We start from the raw sequence: 25,280 nt of genomic DNA on the forward strand, positions 1-25,280 counted from the left end.
TCTGCAGAGGGACCTGCTCACCACTTCTAGTAACCTTTAAACTCTTTAAAACAGAAACATTTCTTATTAAAACCTGCAGATGATGGATTATGTGGTAAAACGCAGACCACCTCTTGCTCTGTTTCTGTGGTAGTGCGGGCGAGCAGTTTGGCTTATCCTGGGGGTGTGCCAAGCATTTGTTGTACTCACAGCATCAATAAATGTGGACACACTCAAGAATAACTAAAGACCAATTTACAAAAATACTTGAGACCAAGATCATCAAAATTGGTTAAGTACTTTTTAACTTATGATTTTTCAAAGTTTAGAAAAAATTATGTTTCTGTGCGTAACTACGCACCATAGGAATCAATGGGAAAAACTTTAAAAATGCCTATAAAATCAGGAGGTGCTCTCGCAAGTGTCACCGTCTGTTGAGCAGATGTCCTGTGGGCCAGATGGAGAAGTTCGGGCGGTTCCTGGTTCAAGCGGGAGCAGTGGCTGAAAGTCTTGGAGCTGGTGCACAACGGAGAAGGAGACCACTTGGAAACCCACTGCACAGGTGGACTTAAACGGAGGTCCGGCGGTCCCCTTGGAGTGTAGAGCTCACGAGGGGTTACAAACCCCTAGGGCACAGCTGCTTTTCCGATGCAGGGGCCTGCGATGCCAGGTGCAGTGCAGATAAAACCAGGAGCCGGTTACTTAGAGGGCGGACCGCAGGTCAGAAGCGCCACTCTGGGGTGGTTCTTGGGTATCCTCAAGTCTCTCGACTTGTTCTTGCTTCTGGGCTCTCTGGAGTCCGGACTGGACTTTGCTTCTGGATGTCCGTCGCTGGGTGTCCAGTTCCCCGGGTATTGGTTAACTCTCAGGTCCTGAAAGTCCTAGTGCTACCGAACTTCGCACACTGGCAGGTTTTATTCTTTGGGGCTGTCCTGTTGGTCGGGCTACAGGGTCCCGTTCGGTGGTCAGCTGCTGGTCAGTGAACTGGACTTCCCTGGTTCCCTGCCTGCAGGGTGCAGGAGTGATACCTTCACTCTAAGGAAAGTTCTTGCGATCTGTAGACGGCTGGCGGCCCGCGGGGGATTTGTAGAGTCCTTCAGCTTTCCAGGTGACACTTCAGTGGCGACGGACGAGTCCTACGAGCAGCGGGCCGGGGGTTCGGTGCCTCCTCCTTGGTGCAGCAGGAGGTCTGTTCTTGTGCCTTCTTTTTCTGGTCTTCTTGTGTCCATCTGACCTGTGAGGGGAGGGATACCCACTAAATACTGCATGTAGGGGCAGTACCGGACAGTGGCCAGAGGGTGGTCTGCACACCCAACAAAGAAAGGGTGATTTTTCTAAAACCTGAAGGGCAGATACAAAGTACCTCACCCTGGATTGCTAGAGCTCCACCAAGTGCTTTCCCCACAACCGTCTTTTGTCATCCAATACCTCTACAGTACTAACCCACAAACATGGGGTTTGGCACACTAGGAAAACTTCAACCCACTCAAGCACTGATTCTAGTTTTACTAATGTCAGTTCCTATACAGTACAATAGTTGGTGTGGAGACGTCCCTAACGAGTCCTTTTCTTGAGTGTGAACAGAGACTTTAACAAGATGTCTTTTATAGAAATATGTCAGGATATTGTATGCAAAACGTTGTAATTTGTGTTATAGTTTCTTTAACTTTCCCATTTTTCCAAATATTTCTCTGTTTGTCGATGTCTCAGTATGCACTTAGAGCCCTGAAGGAGTGGGTCAGGAGGGACCGCGAGACACGTGTTGACGCTTTATATTAGCACACTGATCCAAGCATCAGGAGAATCTCTGGAGCACATTTACAAGCCCCACGGCACAGAGCAGCGCAAGTGAGCTCGCTGTGCTGCGTCACAACGGAAGGATAGAAACGCACGGTATTTATAAGAGGCACTGTATTCCTGTCCTTTCCTCCTGTGCTGGCGCACAAGCTGCTGTCTAACGCAGGCGCCCTAGCAGCATGCTGCAAGGGTGTCTTGCGTTCTCAGCAGGATTGTTTTAGTGCAGGAAGGGACTCCTTTCTGCAACAAAAAAAAAAGCAAACCTGGGAGGCTTTTTCCTCTTTCTATGTGGTATGATACAGAACGCATCACTCGTAGAAAGGGGAACAAATGAGGAAAAATAAAGATATTTCTCCTTGTTGCACCTCCCCTGCAGGGAAGCAGAGGTTTGACGCATCCTCAGCTTTACAGATTCTTGTAAATCAGGGATGCATCGACAACCATGTAATGCCTCCCTGACACAGTGCAACGCAACACAGTAACTTGAGCTGCGTCGCCTCACGCCGTATATAAAAGGCCATGAAAAGCCAGGCAATGTGGCTCGTGCATACGGGTCTGCACTATGCGCCGCCATATGTCAGAAAATGTGACGCACAGAGCGTGTGGGGCTTGTAAACAACCCGTGTGTGAATAACACTCATTATCAATGAAAAAGAATGTGCATGATATGGTAACACCGCCGATTTAGAGATAAGCTATTACAGAAGTGATGTCACACTGTAGGATCTGTTAGCAGAACCCTTTTCAAAAAAAATAAATGGGAATTTGGTGTTTGTATAAATCCTGGTGCTGTATTTTGTGTGGGCTGCCCAGCGAGTGCAGTACTCGTGAGGTATTACAGCGGACGTATCAGTCTATGCCCCCCTCTCATGCTAAGTTCCCCTATTAACCGAATACAGACCCGTGTGCATGTCAGCTGCGTGTGTGCACTGTGAGTGTCCGGCACTCTTTCAGGGCTCTGATGTCAGAGCTTGAGTACTGGGATCAGAGTGGCAGGCGGTGAAGGGTGGCAGGCGGTGAAGGGTGGCAGGCGGTGAAGGGTGGCAGGCGGTGAAGGGCGGGCGGTGAAGGGTGGCAGGTGGTGAAGGGTGGCAGACGGTGAAGGGTGGCAGGTGGTGAAGGGTGGCAGGTGGTGAAGGGTGGCAGACGGTGAAGGGCGGCAGACGGTGAAGGGTGGCAGGTGGTGAAGGGTGGCAGGCGGTGAAGGGTGGCAGGCGGTGAAGGGTGGCAGGCGGTGAAGGGTGGCAGACGGTGAAGGGTGGCAGACGGTGAAGGGTGGCTGCAACCTCCACAGACTCCAGGAGTATATTAGTTTCAGAGCTTTAGCTGGCAGGTGGAGACCTAGACACTGAAGTGGAGGAAGGAGACAGGACTCCCCGAAAAAAAATACCAATGAGGACCTTATTTGCAAAGAGCTGCTGACGACTTCTTCCCAAACATTGGCGTTTGGTAGCGGGTAGACGGGCGGGTGACTAGACTGCTGTTTCTGCTCATGGCGAAGACATTGCTCGGCCAAGCCTCCCCCTCGTCTGTCCTGGATGAGCGCTTCAGGGAGGCCGAGGGCCCCCAGGTGCAGAGATCTCACACTTCACTGTCCCCTTGTTTTGGATATATACTCCGGCTCGGAGCCAGCACCATTGCTACCTGCTGTGAGAGCCATCACCTCGCACAAAGGCCATGGCAGAGGAACAGCCAGAAAACTACACTTGTATGAATACCAACCCACACACTGGTCTGAAACATTAATGAGAGGGTCCACACCCCCGTCTCAAAAAGGTGCATAAAAGTGGGTTCCAAATTACCACTTCTTCTTTATGACAAGGAGGGAGTGTACTTCAGGGACTGTATGACCAGGGCTGCGGTCTCAGAAAACCAGTCACCCTGGAAGAGATCCCCTGAACAGTTCTGCTTGTGAAACACATCGAGCCTTCTGCGAGAATCACCCATCGCGCATGATCATCAGTCCGCCCTGACTCCGACACTGACAGACCGACACAGAGTCTGAGACGCGGAACCTGAGAGGCTGGCAGACTGCTGCCGACAGCCGGACAAAGGGGCAGATTTACAAGCCCCTTGAGCCGCCTTAATGTCAGGGTGCATTAAGGTGGCCATTCCCCCACGCCACATTTACAAAGTGGCACAATGCATGCAACCCCTCGCGCCACGTCATTCATGTGCCAGGCATAATGCATGCAAAGGGTGTTCCCACACACGGAGGCCTGAAGATTTCACTGCGCCTGCTCAGGGCAGGAGGTAAAGTGAAGCGCCTTAATCGATGGGCCTCCTTGCGCTGTGCGGCACTACGCCACAACCTCTAGAACAACACTAGTGCAGCAAAGCACCGCACAGTGTAAAGAATTGTTGATGCTCTTGTAGTAATGACCACCATGTAATACCGCACAGCCATGGCGTTGGCTTGGGGGAGGAGGGACGCAAGAGAGGTTGCGCATCACACATCTGCCAGAGAATGCTTCGTTAACGCCCAGGTGGGAGCCCTGATCAGCGCGGAGGCCACAACGGTTGAAGTCTGCCCAAGGCTGAAAGATGATGCACCTGCCAGACCGCGGAGCAGATGAGGGCGACAGATTAAACAGTAACCACAAGGAGATAAGTCACCCGTCACGCCCATCTACGCCCGCAGAGGACTAAAGTGAACGGCATCTGTGCCCAATAAGTGTCGTCTCCCAAACTATATGCCAGGGATTACATACACTGGGGAACTAGCAACAAGGGGGCAGCAAAGCAACGCAGGAAGCTGCCTGGTGTGTGGTGGGTGCCTGAGGTACTTACATCTTATACCAGGCCCAGGTATCCCCTCTTAGTGAGTGCAGGCAGTGCCTAGAAGCCAGGCTCTCTAGGGGTAGCTGTGGATGAGCAGCCAAGGCATATTGAGGAGACGTGCAAAGCTCTTGCAATACCACTGTAGCCACACAGCACTTACACACATGAAAGAAAACACTCACTGTTACAAAAAGAAAGATACTTTATTTTAGTGACAATACCAAAAAGTATTGGAGAGGCAACCCTCAAATACAAGGTAAGTAACACACTTTGTACGATAACTAGTGTATATATCTAGTGATAGAAAACAGTGCAAATGCAAGTAGACAAAAGTGATCCTGGGGGAGCCTAAACCATAAACTAAAAAAATTAAATGAGAACACATGACCCCCGCCCCCCAGGTAAGTGGAATGTGTAGAGGGGAGCTGGGGGGACTAGGAAAACTCTAAGGTAAGTACCAGAGTGCCCCCTAGTGACCAGGAGGAAAGGGATAAATTACTAGATTTCCACCCAAACTATCCAAAAGGAAGGAAAAGAAGAAAATGCAACACTCAGACAAGACTGCAAGAAACCAGCGGTGGATTCCTGAAGAGGAAGACCTGTGGAAGAAGGGGACCAAGTCCAGAAGTCACAGAGGAGTCCAGGGGGAGCAGGAGCCACTACCCACCCAGCTGTGGATGCAGGAGTTGGTTGAGGGTAAGACGAAGACGGTCAGGAATACAGCCTGGAGCAGGTGAAGAGTTCCTGGAGGATGCAGTCCACGTCCCACGCCGGATGGATGATTGCAGTTGGTCAGTGGCATGGAAAAGCCACCAACAAGCCTTGGCAAAGGCTGAAGTCGTGGTGAAGCAAAAGTGGAGCTGCTGAGGACCAGCAAGGTCCAGGAGGACTCAGCTCATGGGGTAATCCAAAGGGGACCCTCAGCAAGGCAGAGGGTCCACAGAAGAAGAGGCAGCCCCCACAGGAGACCCACTGGACGAGGAACCAGGAGTCACAGAGGAGCCCAAGCAGCACAACTGGAGAAGGGTCCCGCACCGCAGGAAAAGCACGCAGAGGGTTGAGCCTCACAAGAAGGAGTGCTGTGTCTACAGGGAGCCTAAAGATCCCACAGAGAAAATGCAAACAAGCCTTGGTAGCAGCAAGAGACGCGGTGCACAGGGGTACTGTCATGCGTGGGAAGGCAAGGGCTTACCTCCACCAAACTTGGACAGACGGCAGAGAGGACCAGGCGGAGAACTCCAGACCACCAATCGTGATGCAAGATCCACACATCATAGGATGAGTGGAGATCCAGGCAGCCAGTCGTCGTTGCAGTTGCTGCCTGCGGATGCAGGGGAGTGACTCCTTCACTCCAAGGGAGATTCCTTCTTCCTTCTCACGCAGACTGAAGACTTGCCGCCCTCAGAGGATGCACAGCTGGGAAAATGTTGCAGAAGCTGGAAGGAGCCGGGTATAGTGTTGCAAGCAGTGTCTTCGTTGTGGATGCAGATTGTTGGTTCCTGGAGGGTCCGGTTGCGGTTCCAGTGGCTAGAAGTCGACGTAGAGGTGGCAGAGGAGTCCTACTGGAATCTTGCAAGCTGAATTTGAAGACTCATCCAAGAGAGAAACCCTAAATAGCCCTGAAAGGTGGATTGGTCACCTAACCAGGTAAGCACCTATCAGGAGGGGGTTCGGACGTCGCCTGGCCTGCCCTGGCCACTCAGATGCTCCTAGAGGTCCTTGCCAACATTGGTTTCAACGTAGCAGAACCCATGGACCCTCTGGAGGAGCTCTAGGCACCACCCCTCGGGTGGTGACGGACAGGAGAATGGTCACTCACCTTTCCATTGTCCAGTTTCGTGCCAAAGCAGAGACTGGAGGTCCCTGAACTGGGGTAGACTGGTTTATGCACAGAAGGCACCAAATGTGCCCTTCAAAGCAAACCAGTGGCTTGTGGAGGCTACCCCTCCCAAGCCATGTAACACCGATTTCCAAAGGGAGAGGGTGGTAAACCCCTACCTCCCCCCAAAGGAAATCCTTTGTTCTGCCTTCCTGGGCTTGAGCTGTTCAAGCAACACGAGGGCAGAGACCTGTCTGTGAGAGGGCCGCAGCTGGGGCTGCCTGGAAAACCCTTGAAGGATGATAGGAGCAATCCTGGGGGGCCTCCAAGGAGCCCCCTAAGAGCATGGAATCAGACAACCAATACTGGCAACATTATTGGGATATGATTCCGACATGTTTGATACCAAACATGCCTATGTTCGGAGTTACCATTATGTAGCTGTTTATAGGTAGTGACCTATGTCCAGTACATGCATAAAATGGCATCCACGCACTCACGAAGTCTATGAAAATAGCACTGCAGTTTGTGGGTGCCCGCACATACAGGTACTTGCACCCCTAGGGCCTGTCAGGGGTGACTTATAGTGACCTGGTGCAGTGATCTGTAGTGAAAGGGCGCATGCACCTGTTACACGCAGACTGCAATGGCAGGCCTGCAGACACACTTTGCATGGGCTCCCATGGGTGGCATAATTCATGCTGTAGCCCATGGACATCCCCTGGAATCCCAATGCCCTGGGTACCATTTACTAGGGGCTTACATGGGGGAACCGTTATACCAAATGTGGGGTGAAAGTAACTAAATTACCAAGTGTAGGAGGCTGGCCTGGCTTATAGTGGGTACCTGATGGTACTTACACCTTGCGAACCACCTAGGGACCCCAGGCCTAGTGTAGTGTGTAGAGGCTCGCTGGGAGTGTAAGAAAACACTAAGGGTGTCCAAGATACCTGTAGGAAAGTACCATCTTGCCTAGCATGTTACCCCCATTTTAAATGTATGTACGTTTTGGCCCCTGTGTCACTGGTACCCTGCTAGGCAGGACCCCAGTGCTCATAGTATGTGCCCTGTATGTGTTCCCTGTGTGGTGCCTAACTGTATCACTGAGGCTCTGCTAACCAGAACCTCAGTGTTTATACTCTCTCTGCTTTCTAAAATTGTCACTGCAGGCTAGTGACTAATTTTACAAATTCTCATTGGCAGACTGGAACACCCATATAATTCCCTTGTATATGGTACCCAGGGTATTGGGGTTCTAGGAGATCCCTATTGCAGGAAAGTACCATCTTGCCAGGCATGTTACCCCCATATTTCACTGTATATATGTTGTTTTAGTCTATGTGTCACTGGGACCCTGCCAGGCAGGGCCCCAGTGCTCATAACTACGTGCCCTGTTTGTGTTCCCTGTGTGATGACTGACTGAGGCTCTGCTAAACAGAACCTCAGTGGTTATGCTCTCTCTGCTTTCCAAATTGTCACTAACAGGCTAGTGACCAATTTCACCAATTCACATTGGCATACTGGTACATCCATATAATTCCCTAGTATATGGTACTGAGGTACCCAGGGTATTGGGGTTCCAGGAGATCCCTATGGGCTGCAGCATTTATTTTGCCACCCATAGGGAGCTCTGACAATTCTTACACAGGCCTGCCACTGCAGCCTGACTGAAATAACGTCCACGTTATTTCACAGCCATTTACCACTGCACTTAAGTAACTTATAAGTCACCTATATGTCTAACCTTCACCTGGACAAGGTTGGGTGCAAAGTTACTTAGTGTGTGGGCACCCTGGCACTAGCCAAGGTGCCCCCACATCGTTCAGGGAAAATTCCCCAGACTTTGTGAGTGCGGGGACACCATTACACGTGTGCACTATACATAGATCACTACCTATGTATAGCGTCACAATGGTAACTCCGAACATGGCCATGTAACAGGTCTAAGATCATGGAATCGTCACCCCAATGCCAGAATGGCATTGGGGAGACAATTCCATGATCCCCCCAGGTCTCTAGCACAGAACCCGGGTACTGCCAAACTGCCTTTCCAGGGTTTCCACTGCAGCTGCTGCTGCTGCTGCCAACCCCACAGACAGGTTTCTGCCCTCCTGGGGTCCAGGTAGCCCTGGCCCAGGAAGGCAGAACAAAGGATTTCCTCTGAGAGAGGGTGTAACACCCTCTACCTTTGGAAATAGGTGTGAAGGCTGGGGAGGAGTAGCTCACCACTGAGCTCTGGGTGGGGTTGGGAGAGGGATCTGTGCTGGTCCAACCGGTATACAGCAGCCAACACTGCAGGTGTCCTGAATAGGACCTAATACAGTTGTCTCCAAGAGGTAGGTCGCTAGCTACTCAGAGCTCTCGAGCTACCTGTACGTAATTGTCCTGTGTGCACCCACCCTACAAAAATTAAAAAGTCACATGGCAGCACTCTCACCACCATAATGTGGAACAAATTCTTCCCTTCGTCACGGTAATTATGTCTTTGATTCAAGTCTGAGCCAAATATGTGATTAACTGTATCTGTAGAGTAAAGTTAGTGCCTTGCTGCAATGCCATCAACAGTTCCGGAAAGTCAGGGTGCATCTGGACCAGAGTCAGACTTGGCTCCACAGGCGTCCAGCGCAAGACCAGGTGGCCAGTAGGCACCCTCACGTGTTCTCTAGAGCTCAAGAATGGACCGGTACCTGCCTGGATTTCGACCAGGTGGCCAGTAGGCACCCTCACGTCTTCTCTAGAGCTCAAGAATGGACCGGTACCTGCCTGGATTTCGACCAGGTGGCCAGTAGGCACCCTCACGTCTTCTCTAGAGCTCAAGCCTGGATTTCTGCTCTTTCTTCTTTGAATTTTTCAATGACTTGAGAATGGGACTTTCCTTTTGACGTCTGCCAGTCATAGCGTGGAGACTTTGGGCATTTTGCAAGAGCATCGCATTACAACCCTGTATGGCCTTTGGGGTCATCTGGGCGCAGTTGTCACAGGCCATACAGTCATCATCCAACCTCAAGCACCACAGGCATGCCTGGTGCGGATCTGAGAGACATCTCTTTGCAGCAGTCCCTACAAGGTTTAAACACTGTTTTAGGAGGGGGTCAATTCCCCTGCAAATGGGTGATATCTTAAAAACTATTTAGAGAAATCCTTTTGTATATTGAAGGAGTAGAGCTCCGGGAAGAAGGACCCTACACTAGTGTGCATGGGCAGCACGGTGAGGCTGCTCCAGTCATCACCTCCAAAGCAGATGCTATTGACTCAGAGGACACCACCTACTAGCACGCTGGAGTACTGCTTTTGAGTTTTCTGGATCCTGTCTGTCCCCTGGAAAAATATTCACAAGGTGAGCAATCTGCTTTTAGAAGTACCCGACAGAATGGTGGTGTTTTTCTTGCAGGCTGTCAGCTGCACCTAAGATACTTTGACACACCATTTCAGGTGGCATTACCTTCCTCGAGGATCTTGTCTGCTCTTCTATAGCACTCAGAAAGCTACTGTAGCAAAACTTCCATCTACACAGGCTGGTAATATTCAGACCCACTTAATCCCCTTAATACTTCAATATTAGCCAATTCAGTACCATCCCGGTTGTGATCCTACAGCCTACCCCATCCAGACTCATGCTTCCTTTAATTACTAGTCAAGGATGGTCAACCGCCCGACTTTGGCTCACTTTTCGTGGTCAAATGGCTGATGAAGTTCAAACCTCTCTGCAGCCAGCCCTTGCGTTAGCTAAAACCTCTTTGTGAGATCAGCCCACCTACTTTAGAAGTCCAGAACCAATCCACGGCCTTTAGAGGTGTACCTTCATGAGGCCGCAGAACCGCTCCAGTCAGTCATTAGAAGGAGATCTAACCTTTGAGCCAATGGTCACTCTGAGCTCGATGCCAACATTTCAGGCAATGTTCAAAACCAACACCAAAACCGACCTCCTGACGGAAGGTTTCGAGATGGCCGTGTACTCCATCTGGAACTGGTTTAGCCAGAATCTCAAAGCACTGAGGGCTCAGTGGGCTTTTTGGCACAATGCTTCCTGGTCTCTGCCACTGGTAGCCTCCACAGGTGATTCTGGTCCTCCTCATTACTCTTTGCGCCTCTGTTTTCACATTCTGGTATATGCACCACCAGGGCGGCTTGCTTGGCACCCATTGTATAAGGTAGAAACGTCACCCAATAAGGCTTAAAAACAATGTACATCAGGCATGAAACCAGCAGGCCAGTGCCTACCATGCGCCGACTGGAGACAAAGCAATAATTTTTACAGTACAGCTGCCACCAGCCAATGCTCAGCCTTGAGTTTCATCAGAGTCTAGTCCATGTTCTAACAAGACAGCTGGACTGTGGCAGCAGGACGACTAATCGCAGGGTTTGAAAGCAGCTGCAGATCCTTCCATCGCTAAGGTCAGTCGGGAGCCTCAGAGCGACAGGGAAAGCAAAGAAAGAGGGATAAGGGCTCCTTCTCCATCTCTGATATTTGAGAGGTCCTGACCGACTGACCCTTAACACTATTCATAAATCAAACCTGAAGTGACCGTCTGTTCCCCCACCCCCCAAATACCCTGCACTCAAGTTGAGTGGGGACAAAGGCACAAAATCTTGTGATTCCCATTTGGTGTCAGATTTGGGAGTCCCAACATCTTTGGGGGGACACAATTTTGCCCCTGGGTGCTCCACTGCATGGTCAACATCTTCAGGTTACTTAATCCGGCACTCTTATGTCTGTTGCCTCCTCCATCCCAAATGTTCTGGTCTTGACCCACCTCTTGCAAACTCTCTGCATTTGTTTTCTGGCTGAGGAGGGGGCGCGATGAGAATAGAGAAAGTCTTCAAGCTGCAGAACTACTTCGACAGGTTCCGAATTCACACGCTGAGAATACCTTGTACGACAGTATTGTCCGCTGCTACGGAAGGTTGAGTAGAGAACGAGTTTGTATTTGCAAACAGCTGTAAGAATTCTACCCCCTTGTGCTCGCTCACTTGGGTAAACGTTGACAGTAGTATTCGGTGAAGATGTCTACAGAGGACTGTAGCAGTCCTGCAGCTGCTGCCGATTCAGGAATTAGGAACAAAGCCTAGTGCAGCACTCTTTCTTGTGAGGGTGCCCTCTTGGTCCTTCCTTGGGGGTTACACCTGTTACTATGACAACTTTGTACTGTGTGGACCACACCTTAACATGGAAAATCCAGGAAGCTGTACTGCTTGGCCAATATGAAAAGGATACACCTCGGGCAGGACTAATTGTGTATTAGGATGTATAGTGCCTGCACGGTTAGCGTCTGTCGATCGCCTTACCTGAGCAGTGATGCTATGGCTACTAGAGAAGTTCAACCCTGTACTACACTTGGGCTCAAAGGGGGTTTTACAGTCGCATGAATACCAGATTGAGGTTCCCTGTGGGTGCGGGAGCTGGTCTGGAAGGCACCAATCTTTTCACCACCTTCAGCAACCTTTTCATCACTGTTGTCTTGAGGTTGGTTTTGGGGGGGGGGGGGGGTACTTCTTCCTTTCACACCTCTTATGTATGCTAGAATGTCTCCAGGTGTACCTTGTGTGGTGTAGGAGACCCCTTTTCAGTAGATCCACAAGTTATTTAAGGACTGTAGCATCCTCTGTTGTGCCTTGTGGGTCATTTTGTTTGGTTCACCATTTTATAATCCTGCTCTATTTGTTTTTGTTTAGTAACACCTGCCTTCGTGGAGTACATCTATGGATCCTTTTGGCAGCTGGACATGTCCTATGTTCTCAAGAGCCATAGAGCCAAACAGTGTTTTTGGCCAAGATGGAGCACGTTGCCCCTTCGCATGGTTAGAATGTCCCAACATGTTGGTAAGAGCATCATATTTCCCAGCACCAGTCCTGTATGGTCTGAGACCTATACCTGCCTGGTCCACTGTTCTGAGATGGGGTTTAGGGTTACCGTCGCTTGTTTGTAATACTCGTCAGCAAGATCAGTGGAAAGGTGTATGCAAATCTACCTGACCATCTGATAAGTAGCCCACAAACTGGTGGCCTGGGTACCTGTAATGCAAGAGCGTTTACAGGTCCTGGGCAGAAAAAGGAAATAGCCCAAAGAAGACCAAATACAGGTCGGTAAGGAAACAGAGTTCTCATATGCGGTATCTGGTTGCTGGGGAGCAAGAGCGCCCACACACCAAGATGGGTATCATGCTTCATCATAGGGCATGCTCCTCACCAGGCCAGCGCTGCAATGCCTGACGGGCACCCACGAGGGGGCTCTCTGCTGGAGATCTTTGGTTATATGCCGTAAGTGAAGTCCCAAGTGTAGGTGTGTGGGCTCAGGCAGTGTAGAATGGAGTGAGTAAACGCAACTTACACTAGGCTAAGATGCGTCCTGACAATTGTAACATGTGGATCCTCGTCTAGACTGACAACTAAGAGTGGGGGGGCTGAGGATGGATAACGACCTGTAGCAGCTCAAAAACCATTAGCAGGCATGGGTCAACATGTTTCTTGCTGCTTGTCAATCACGGGCACCTCACCAGGGCCGGGCTTCCTAATCTTCGGTGGGGGGGGGGGGGGGGCATGACCAGAGACGGTGACCAGTACCCAACCACTACCAACAGCTAGGGGGTGCATAACAACTTCATGTAATGGTATTAAGAACGACCTGTAAATCAAGGATAGACAGCATAAAACATGTTTTATCGTGTCGATCCTTGATTGCAGGTCGGTATTACTTTACACATTCCTTGACTTGCAAGCATGAGCGCAAACCCGCAGAGGATGAGAGAAACCTGGTATCACAAACATCTTCAAAAAGAGAACCATTGGATGTAACAAGGGCTTACCATGGCAGAGGACAAAGCAGGCCCAAGGGCTCAAGCCTAGGAGACCGAGCATCCCAGACAGTACTTCAAACTTTGTCCGACCCAGCTGCACAATGAACTTTAATCCCCTGAACTTACAATTCAGTGGGTTTATTCCTCTCTTTATAGCTTTTTGAAGGCTCCATGCATTTCAGTCTTACAAGATTATATTAATCTATGTGAATTTTACATCAAATGCCAACTGCCGTAAGTGTATTCAATAGTGAACTGAAACGAGGATGAACTCTGCAAGTGTCGGAGGTACAGTGCGTTATCACTGACCAACAGCATAGATCGAGGCCAGCATTCACTGCTCAGCTTCAGCTATGTGCAGACCCTCACTTACTGTGGCCCAAATATATACAATCTTCTACACACCCCAGCAGCACCTTCATATCCCCCTCCTTACTTGCTGACAAGATGGAGACCTACCCCCAGACTCCTTTCTACGACACCCCACCAACAAGTAACGCACCAGCGACACCCCACCAAGTATCAGAAGTGACCCTGTTGACTAACAGACGTGACCCCATTACAAGTACCGCACCAGTGACAACCCACTAACGAGCAACATGAGTAACGCACAAGCGACACACCACCAACGCACGCACCAGCGACACCCCACCAACAAGTATCAGAAGTGACCCCATTGAGTAACAGACGTGACCCCCCCTTAACAGACGTGACCCCCCCTTAACAGACGTGACCCCCCCTTAACAGACGTGACCCCCCCCTAACTAACAGACGTGACCCCCCCTAACTAACAGACGTGACCCCCCCTAACTAACAGACGTGACCCCCCCTAACTAACAGACGTGACCCCCCCCCTAACAGACGTGACCCCCCCCCCCTAACTAACAGACGTGACCCCCCCCCCTAACTAACAGACGTGACCCCCCCCTAACTAACAGACGTGACCCCCCCCTAACTAACAGACGTGACCCCCCCCCTAACAGACGTGACCCCCCCCTTAACTAACAGACGTGACCCCCCCCTTAACTAGTCCTGCACCAGCTACACCCCCATTACAAGTACCGCACCAGTGACACCCCACTAACGGACAACAGCCAAGCGGCATCGCATTAACGAACCCACAGACAACCCAAGTGACAACCCCTTAACGAGCAACCTGAGTAACGCACCAGCAACACCCCAAGTAATGCACAAACACCCCATGAGTCCCGCACCAGCGACACCCCATCAACGGGTAACGCACCAGCGACACCCCATCAAGTATCAGACGTGACCCCGTTGAGGAACAGACGTGACCCCGTTGACAAGTACCGCACTAGCAACACCCCACTAACGGGCAACACCAGAGCGACATCACATTAACGAACAGACTAGTGACAAAGCACTAACAAGTAACGCACCAGCGACACCCCATCAACAGCGACACCCCATCAACGGGTAACGCACCAGCATCACCCCATCAACGGGTAACGCACCAGCATCACCCCATCAACGGGTAACGCACCAGCATCACCCCATCAACAGCGACACCCCATCAACGGGTAACGCACCGGCGACACCCCATCAACAGCGACACCCCATCAACGGGTAACGCACCAGCGACACCCCATCAACGGGTAACGCACCAGCGACACCCCATCAACGGGTAACGCACCAGCGACACCCCATCAACAGCGACACCCCATCAACGGGTAACGCACCAGCATCACCCCATCAACGGGTAACGCACCAGCGACACCCCATCAACGGGTAACGCACCAGCGACACCCCATCAACGGGTAACGCACCAGCGACACCCCATCAACAGCGACACCCCATCAACGGGTAACGCACCAGCATCACCCCATCAACGGGTAACGCACCAGCGACACCCCATCAACGGGTAACGCACCGGCGACACCCCACCACCGAGTAACGCACCGGCGACACCCCACCACCGAGTAACGCACCGGCGACACCCCACCAACAAGTAACACGTAAGCAACACCCCATCAACAAGTAACACGTAAGCAACACCCCATCAACAAGTCACACCACAACACCCCAATGAGTAATGCACAAGCAACACCGCAAGTAATGCACAAACACCCCATGAGTAACACACAAGCGACACCCCATTAACAAGTAACGCACAAGCGACACCCCATCGAGTAACGCACAAGCGACACCCCATCGAGTAACGCACAAGCGACACCCCATTAACACATGAGCAACACCCCATTAATGTGTGTCATCTATACCCTAGTTTACAGTCCTAAGCAGGATACGTTTTGTGTGTGCCAATAACCAACTGAGCCCCACCTCGTGCCAATCTTTCCCCAGAAGTATCCTAGGTGTGTTGCGGGCACTTATCAGTCCCGGAGTCTATCAGCCACTCTCCTGGCTAAAGAGGGAGGCCTTCCATCTACTATGAATGTAAAACATGCACAATATTCAGCCACAACAACACAAGAGAACAATCTGCTCAGTTTACTGTTTGGGTTTTACAAAAATGCAACCCTCGCTCCCTCCCCCTGGGTCCCTCCTCTGCGCAACTGTAATTGCTTGAGTCCACAGGCGCAGAAAGATAAATATTCAAGTATAACCTTCTCAAATTTAAAAATCTGTTCAAAAGAACACAGTGTCCGTGAAGTCCAAGGAGGCCACAGATGTCAGACACGGCACTGGTTTATTGAGAGAGAGACCGGTCGAGCAGCTTCAAGACTCCTCCCACCAAGTGCAGACTTCCTGTGACCAGCACCTGCACCGTGGTGGCCTCTGCTAGCAGGACCTCTCCACTGGCAGCCACTGTGTGCTGATGCAGTCCCTTGGCAGGTGGGTGCTGAAACTCTGGGTCCCGGCCTTGAGTTATCCACTGCAACGCATGCGAGATACATGGGAAGACCAGTGAGTTGGCATTCAGAAGGCGCTCATGTGATGGGACGTAGAGCAGGGGTCTGCCACGGAGGCTCTCGTGCTTTCTTAGGTTGCCTACTTCCTGCACCTCACTCATCCACATGTCATCCGACATGTTCTCCTCCATAAGTCCATTCCACTTACGCTGGTTCTCCAGGCACCGGGTCAGTACGTTCTCCAGAGTCACGTTGAAATTCTGTTGATCTGTCGGGATAAGGACAAAGGAGTTACTCAATATTACAAGGCACAGTGTACACAGACGCGTAATAAATGGAGCTGGCCTGGCCCTGCATCAGGCCGGACTCCATGAAGACACAATGCATAGATGTGTATGTGTCTCTATACACATACACACTAAATGGAGTACTGGCCCTGTACATCAGGCCGGACTCCATGAAGACAGTGCATAGATGTGTTAATGTGTGTCTATATACACATATACACACACACACACACTAAATGGAGTGCTGGCCCTGCACATCAGCCTGGACTCCATGAAGGCAGTGTATACATGTAGGAAGTTGGCTCTGTATATACCATCTGTGAGAGATAGTGTGTAGAGAGTCCAGGGGTTCCCCTTTGAGGTTGATAGTGGCAAAGTTAGATAATTCTAATGCTCTATTTTGTGGTCGTGTGGTCGAGCAGTAGGCTTATCAGAGGGTAGTGTTAAGCATTTGTTGTACACACACAGGCAATAAATGAGGAACACACACTCAAAGACTTACTCCAGGATAATAGGTTTTTATATAGAAATACCTTTTAATTTATTTTTAGAACCATAAGCTCCAGATTTGATGTAAATACATAAAATGCAAGGTACTCCACACAGGTAAGTTAGGAACTTTGAATTAGAGCAATAGCATACAGTTATTGGTAAAATGGCAATAAGCTATTTTGAAAGTGGACACAGTGGAAAAATCAACATTTCCTTGGGAGGGGGGGGGGGGGGGGGAATGGTTAGTTTGCCAGGTAATGAAAATGTCACTTACCCAGTGTACATCTGTTCGTGGCATCAGTCGCTGTAGATTCGCATGTTTTGCATAGCTCGCCATCTGGTGTTGGGTCGGAGTGTTACAAGTTGTTTTTCTTCGAAGAAGTCTTTCGAGTCACGGGACCGAGTGACTCCTCCTTTTGTCTCCATTGCGCATGGGCGTCGACTCCATCTTCGATTGTTTTTCCCCGCAGAGGGTGAGGTAGGAGTTGAATTGTAGTAATAGTGGCCATGCAATGGAGTGACTAAGTATGTACCTATTTAAGGTTAAAATAATATATATACAAATAGTTGAAGGTACCTTCCAAACTGCTACAGGCTCCCGGGGAGGCGGGTGGGCACATGCGAATCTACAGCGACTGATGCCACGAACAGATGTACACTGGGTAAGTGACATTTTCAGTTCGATGGCATCTGTCGCTGTAGATACGCATGTTTTGCATAGACTAGTAAGCAGTTATCTCCCCAAAGCGGTGGCTCAGCCTGTAGGAGTGGAAGTAGTCTGAAACAATGTTCTTAATACGGCTTGACCTACTGTGGCTTGTTGTGCGGATAACACGTCTACACAGTAGTGCTTGGTGAATGTGTGAGGCGTAGACCATGTGGCTGCCTTACATATTTCTTGCATTGGGATGTTTCCTAGAAAGGCCATGGTAGCACCCTTCTTTCTGGTTGAGTGTGCCCTTGGTGTAATGGGCAGCTGTCGTTTAGCTTTAAGGTAGCAGATTTGGATGCATTTAACTATCCATCTGGCTATACCTTGTTTTGATATTGGGTTTCCTGCATGAGGTTTTTGGAATGCAATAAATAGCTGTTTAGTTTTCCTGATGCTCTTTGTTCTGTCAATGTAATACATTAATGCTCTTTTGACATCTAATGTATGTAGTGCCCTCTCAGCTACGGAATCTGGCTGTGGGAAGAACACTGGAAGTTCCACTGTTTGATTTAGATGGAACGGTGAAATTACTTTTGGTAGAAATTTAGGATTAGTCCTTAGGACGACCTTATTTTTGTGTAGTTGTATAAAAGGTTCTTGTATTGTAAACGCATGAATCTCGCTTACTCTTCTTAGAGAGGTAATGGCTATGAGAAATGCAACCTTCCATGTTAGGAACTGTATTTCGCAGGAGTGCATGGGTTCAAAAGGTGGACCCATAAGTCTAGTTAAGACAACATTTAGGTTCCATGAAGGAACAGGTGGTGTTCTTGGTGGAATCATTCTTTTAAGGCCCTCCATGAATGCTTTAATGACTGGTATCCTATATAGGGAAGTTGAATAGGTAGTCTGCAGGTATGCAGATATTGCTGCAAGGTGTATTTTAATGGAAGAGAAAGCTAGGTTAGATTTTTGTAAGTGAAGCAAGTAACCCACTACATGTTTTGGGGTTGCGTGTATTGGTTGGATTTGATTAATATGGCAGTAGCAAACAAACCTCTTCCATTTACTTGCATAGCAGTGCCTGGTGGATGGCCTTCTGGCTTGCTTTATGACTTCCATACATTCTTGGGTAAGTTGTAAGTGTCCGAATTCTAGGATTTCAGGAGCCAGATTGCTAGATTCAGCGATGCTGGATCTGGGTGTCTGATCGTTTGGTTGTGTTGTGTTAACAGATCTGGCCTGTTGGGCAGTTTGATGTGGGGTACTACTGATAGGTCTAGCAGCGTTGTGTACCAGGGTTGCCTTGCCCAAGTTGGTGCTATTAATATGAGTTTGAGTTTGTTTTGACTGAGTTTGTTTACCAGATAAGGAAGGAGAGGGAGAGGAGGAAAAGCGTAGGCAAATATCCCTGACCAGTTGATCCATAGGGCATTGCCGTGGGACTGCCTGTGTGGGTATCTGGATGCGAAGTTTTGGCATTTTGCGTTCTCTTTTGTCGCAAACAAGTCTATTTGAGGTGTTCCCCAGAGCGTGAAGTAAGTGTTCAGAATTTGGGGGTGAATTTTCCATTCGTGGACCTGTTGGTGATCGAGAGAGATTGTCTGCGAGTTGATTCTGAATTCCTGGGATAAATTGTGCTATTAGGCGAATTTGGTTGTGAATTGCCCAACGCCATATCTTTTGTGCCAGCAGGCTCAATTGCGTTGAGTGCGTCCCCCCTTGTTTGTTTAGATAATACATTGTTGTCATGTTGTCTGTTTTGACGAGAATGTATTTGTGAACTATTATTGGTTGAAAAGCCTTTAGTGCTTGAAAAACTGCTAGTAGTTCTAGGTGATTTATATGCAGTTTTGTTTGATGTACGTTCCATTGTCCTTGTATGCTGTGTTGATCGAGGTGTGCTCCCCCACCCTGTCATGGAAGCATCTGTTGTTATTACGTATTGTTTGTTTAAATTTATATCGTTCCACCATAGAAGCGAGAGGTAAGTTTGGCGGTCTATTAACACCAGATCTGTAAGGTGACCCTGTGCTTATGAACACTGTGATGCTAGGCACTGTTGTAAGGGCCGTCTTGCGTTTGGGACAATGGCTATGCATGAAGACATCATGCCTAGGAGTTGTAATATCATCTTTGCTTGTATCTTCTGTGTTGGATACATGCGTTGTATGATGTTGTTGAAATTTTGAATTCTTTGTGGACTTGGAGTGGCTACTCCTATTGTTGTGTTTATTATGGCTCCTAGGTATTGTTGTGCGCGGCAGAATGTTGGATTTTGCGAAGTTGACTGTGAACCCTAGTTTGTAGAGGGTTTGTATGATTTGATTTGTGTGGTGTGAGCACGTTAACGAATGGGTCTTGATTAGCCAGTCGTCTAGATACGGGAATACATGTATTTGCTGCCTTCTGATGTGTGCAGCGACTACTGCTAGACATTTGGTAAAGACTCGGTGCGGTTGTTAAACCGAAAGGCAGTACCTTGAATTGGTAGTGTATTCCGTTGAATACAAACCTTAGGTATTTCCTGTGCGATGGGTGTATTGGTATATGGAAATACGTGTCTTTGAGGTCTAATGTTGTCATGAAGTCGTGTAGTTTCAGCAATGGTAACACTTCTTGTAGTGTGACCATGTGAAAGTGGTCTGATTTGATGTATGTGTTTAGTATTCTTAGGTCTAGGATTGGTCTTAGCGTTTTGTCCTTCTTTGGTATTAAGAAGTACAGTGAATAAACTCCTGCGTTTATTTGTGTGTTTGGTACTAACTCGATTGCGTTCTTTTGCAATAGTGCTTGAACTTCTATCTCCAGGAGCTCGGAATGATGTTTTGATAAATTTTGTGCTCTTGGTGGTATGTTTGGAGGGAATTGTAGAAATTCTATGCAATAACCATTTTGGATAATTGCTAGAACCCAAGTGTCTGTAGTGATTTCCTCCCATGCTTTGTAATAATGACTTATTCTTCCCCCCACTGGTGTTGTGTGGAGGGGGTGAGTGACATGTGAGTCACTGCTTAGTTGTAGGGGTTTTGGGGCTTTGAAATTTTCCCCTATTCCTAGGGAATTGCCCTCCTCTATATTGGCCCCGAAAGCCTCCCCTGTACTGTCCCTGGTAACTGGATGGTGTTGCCTGTGAGGTGCTGCCTTGTGTGGCCTGACCCCGAAACCCCCCTCTAAAGGGTGTTTTACGGAATGTGCTGTAATTCCCTCTGCTAAGGGGAGTAGAGTGCGCCCATGGCTTTAGCAGTGTCCGTGTCCTTTTTAAGTTTCTCAATCGCCGTGTCCACTTCTGGACCGAACAGTTCTTTTTCGTTGAATGGCATATTGAGAACTGCCTGCTGAATCTCTGGTTTAAACCCAGACGTTCGTAGCCATGCATGCCTTCTGATGGTCACAGATGTATTTATTGTTCTTGCAGCTGTGTCTGCTGCGTCCATGGAGGAGCGTTTCTGGTTGTTTGAAATGTTCTGTCCTTCTTCAACCACTTGCTTTGCCCTCTTTTGTAGGTCTTTGGGTAGATGTTCAATGAGATGTTGCATCTCATCCCAATGGGCTCTGTCATAGCGCGCAAGAAGTGCCTGTGAGTTAGCGATGCGCCACTGGTTTGCAGCTTGTGCTGCGACTCTTTCCAGCTGCATCGAACTTGCGGCTTTCCTTATCTGGGGGTGGTGCGTCCCCAGATGTGTGGGAGTTGGCCCTTTTCCTAGCTGCTCCTACAACGACAGAATCTGGTGGCAGCTGCGAAGTTATGAAAATTGGGTCTGTAGGAGGCGCTTTATACTTTTTTTCCACCCTTGGTGTGATTGCCCTACTTTTGACCGGCTCCTTAAAGATGTCTTTTGCGTGCCGAAGCATACCAGGGAGCATAGGCAGGCTTTGGTAGGAGCTGTGGGTGGCAGAGAGGGTGTTGAATAGAAAGTCATCCTCGACTTGTTCTGAGTGGAGGCTTACATTGTGGAATTGTGCTGCTCTAGCCACCACCTGAGAATATGCAGTACTGTCCTCTGGTGGTGATGGCTTTGTAGGGTATGCCTCCGGACTGCTATCTGACACAGGGGCGTCGTATAAGTCCCATGCGTCCTGATCCTGGTCACCTTGGCTCATGGTGGTGTGAGCCGGGGAATGTGATGGAGTTTGTGCTGGCGAGACGTGAATTATAGGTGGAGGAGAGGGTGGCGGAGTAACCCTTTTCACCATTTTTGTTTGTGGTGTTTGGTCAGTTTGAAATTCCAGTCTTCTCTTTCTCCTAATAGGGGGAAAGGGTGCTTATCTTTCCTGTCCCCTGCTGTATAAAAATACGTTTCTGCGTATGGTCTACATCGGTGGATTGCAGGTCTTCCTCAAACCTATGCTTTCGCATTTGGGAGGTCATTGATTGCTCTTCGGTATAAGAGCCTGAAACTGGGTCGGTTGCAGGTTGTTTCGGCACCGAAACCCGGTCTGCATCTTTTTTCGGCTCCGAGGTGGCTTTTTTCTTTTTCGGAGTTGAAACATCTCGGCGTCGATCTTCATCGGTGCCGCTGTCTCGGCGTCGAGCCGTGTCTACACCGCTATCTCGATGTCGATGTATGTCTCCAGCACTGTCTCGGTCCCGAGAAGGCTGCGTGCCGGTGTCTCGACCGGAGTCGGACGGTCTCGGCACTGATTGGGCCTTTTTCGGTGCCGACGGTCTGTCACCGAATTTATGGGTGGAGCCATGGCCTGGTGGCAGTGGCGTCCCCTGGGCCTTGACAATCTTCTTATGAGTGCTTTTCGACGTCTTACTCACGGTTCGTGGATCGTCGAATTCCTCGGAGTCCGATTCGTGTATTGAAAAGGTTTCTTCCTCTTCCTGTACCTCGAACTCTCGGTGCGCTGTCGGCGTGGACGCCATTTGAAGTCTTCTTGCTCGACGGTCTCGGAGTGTTTTTCGGGACCGGAACGCCCGACAGGCCTCGCAAGTGTCTTCACTGTGCTCAGGTGATAGGCACAGGTTACAGACCAAGTGTTGGTCTGAATAGGGGTATTTTTTGTGGCATTTGGGACAGAAACGGAACGGGGTCCGTTCCATCGGCGTTCTTCTACACGCGGTCGGGCCGAGCAGGCCCCGATGGGGATCGAAAACTACCCCGAAGGGCTCCGGAGCTCTTCGATGCGGTGTGGATTCTGACTACGCCGATCCCGAACGCAACAATACCGACGAAAATCTTCCGAAATTTAGCTGTTTTTCGGTTCCGAAACTCGGAGCGACAGGAACACGTCCGAACCCGATGGCGGAAAAAAAACAATCGAAGATGGAGTCGACGCCCATGCGCAATGGAGACAAAAGGAGGAGTCACTCGGTCCCGTGACTCGAAAGACTTCTTCGAAGAAAAACAACTTGTAACACTCCGACCCAACACCAGATGGCGAGCTATGCAAAACATGCGTATCTACAGCGACAGATGCCATCTAACGTAAGACTTACAAGTCTAAGTTCCTGGGCATAGGCAGCCCACCGCTGGGGGTTCAAGGCAAGCAGCTCAGGGCCAGTCAGGTGCAGAGGTCAAAGAGGTGCCCAAAACACACAGGCGCCTATGGAGAACAGGGGTGCTCCGGTTCCAGTCTGCCAGCAGGTAAGTACTTGTGTCCTCGGGGGACAGAACAGGGGGGTTTGTAGAGCATGGGGGATACACAAGTAGGCACACAAAACACACCCTCAGCGGCACAGGGGCAGCCGGGTGCGGCGTGCAAAGCAGCCGTCGGGTTTTGTATTCGAAACAATGGAGTGACCCGGGGGTCACTAGCAGTGCAGGCAGGCACAGTGGTGATTCTCGGGCCAGCCACCAACTGGGTTAGGCACTCCTGCACTGAGGTTTGGTTCCTTCTGGTCCTGGGGGCTGCGGGTGCAGTGCTTGGTCCAGGCATCAGGTTCCTTGTTACAGGCAGTGTCAGTCAGGGGAAGCCCCTGGATTCTCTCTGCATGCGCAGTGGAGGTCCAGGGGGGTCATCTCGGGTTACTCACGAGATCGCAGTCGCCTGGGAGTCCTCCCTGTAGTGTTGGTTCTCTGGAGCTCGAGCCGGGGGCGTCGGGTGCAGAGGGTGAAGTCTTGCGCTTCTGGCGGGAAGAGAGTTCTTGGAAAGTTGCAAAAATGTTGCTGTAGGTGAACAGTGCTGCTGTTCTCTGGAGTTTCTTGGTCCTTCGGATTTCAGGGCAGTCCTCTGAGGCTTCAGAGGTCGCTGGTCCCTGTCAGATGCGTCGCGGTTGCAGTTTTCTTAGAGTCAGGAGACGGGCCGGTAGGGCTGGGACCAAAGCAGTTGTCTGTCGTCTCTGCAGGGCTTTCAGGTCAGCAGTCCTCGTTTCAGGAATCTGATTTCCTGGGTTCTGGGGTGCCCCTAAATACTGAATATAGGGGTGTTTAGGTCAGGAGAGAAGTCAATGGCCCTCTTTGTGACTCCCCTCTGGGGAGGGGGGGGGGGGTGGGCACAGCCCTAATCCTATTGGGGGAATCCTCCAATCTCAAGATGGAGGATTTCTAAAGGCAGGGGTCGCCTCAGTTCAGGACACCTTAAGGGCTTGTTCTGACTGGTGGGGGGGACTCCTTGTTTTTCCTCATTATCTCCTTCAGCCTTGCCGCCAAAAGTGGGGGCAGTGGCCGGCATCTCCACTAGCTGGGTTGCCCTGGGGTGCTGTAACAAAAGGCATGAGCCCTTGAGGCTCGCCGCCAGGTGTTACAGTTCCTGCAGGGGGAGGTGAGAAGCACCTCCACCCAGTACAGGCTTTGTTACTAGCCACAGAGTGACAAAGGCACTCTCCCCATGTGGCCAGCAACCTGTCTGGTTGTGGCAGGCTGGCAGAAACTGGTCAGCCTAGTACTAGGAGTCAGGCTGGTATTTAGTGGGCATCTCTAAGATGCCCTCTGGGTGCATTTTACAATAAATTCCACACTGGCATCAGTGTGCATTTATTGTGCTGAGACGTTTGATACCTAACTTCCCAGATTTCAGTGTAGCCATTAAGGAACTGTGGAGTTCGTGTTTGACAAACTCCCAGACCATATACTCTTTATGGCTACCCTGCACTTACAATGTCTAAGGTTTTAATTAGACACTGTAGGGGCATACTGCTCATGCACATATGCCCTCACCTGTGGTATAGTGCACCCTGCCTTAGGGCTGTAAGGCTGCTAGAGGGGTGACTTACCTATGCCACAGGCAGTGGGAGGTGGGCATGTCGACTTAGTCATTTTCTCCGCTCTAGCACACACACTGAGGCAGTGTGCATGTGCTGAGTGAGGGGTCCCTATGGTGGCATAAGACATGCTGTAGCCCTTAGAGACCTTCCCTGGCATCAGGGCCCTTGGTACCAGAGGTACCAGTTACAAGGGACTTATCTGGGTGCCAGGGCTGTGCCAATTGTGGAAACAAAGGTACAGGTTAGGGAAAGAACACTGGTGCTGGGGCCTGGTTAGCAGGGACCTAGCACACTTTCAATCATAAGTGGCATCAGCAAAAGGGAAAAAGGTCAGGGGGTAACCATGCCAAGGAAGTATTTCCTTACAATGCACATGTAATAGAGAGCTGTCCCTGCACATCCGACCAGACTCCATGAAGACAGTGTATACACACATGTAATACATGGAGAGCCGGCCCCTGCACATCAGCTTGGACTCCATGAAGGAACAGTGTATACACACATGTAATACATGGAGAGCTGCCCCCTGCACATCAGCTTGGACTCCATGAAGGAACAGTGTATACACACATGTAATACATGGAGAGCCGGCCCTGCTCATCAGACTCCGTGAAGACCGTACACACATGTAATAAATGGCCATACACAGATAGTGCATTCAGAGCACGCTGCATCCGGTGAGGTCCACAAATTCG

General features: G+C 50.0%; 1 protein-coding gene across 1 annotated transcript in view; it reads right to left on the minus strand.

Moving 5' to 3' along the window:
- Positions 1 to 15,624: 15,624 nt before the first annotated feature.
- Positions 15,625 to 25,280, minus strand: part of FPGS (folylpolyglutamate synthase) — a 158,419-nt gene continuing 148,763 nt past the window's right edge. Inside the window, exon 15 of the mRNA XM_069236954.1 lies at positions 15,625 to 16,269. Coding sequence (XP_069093055.1) covers positions 15,839 to 16,269 — 431 coding nt within the window. The 3' untranslated portion in view covers positions 15,625 to 15,838. The remainder of the gene's footprint in view (positions 16,270 to 25,280) is intronic.

Source organism: Pleurodeles waltl, chromosome 6, assembly GCF_031143425.1.
Source record: "Pleurodeles waltl isolate 20211129_DDA chromosome 6, aPleWal1.hap1.20221129, whole genome shotgun sequence".
NCBI classification, from domain to species: Eukaryota; Metazoa; Chordata; class Amphibia; order Caudata; family Salamandridae; genus Pleurodeles; species Pleurodeles waltl.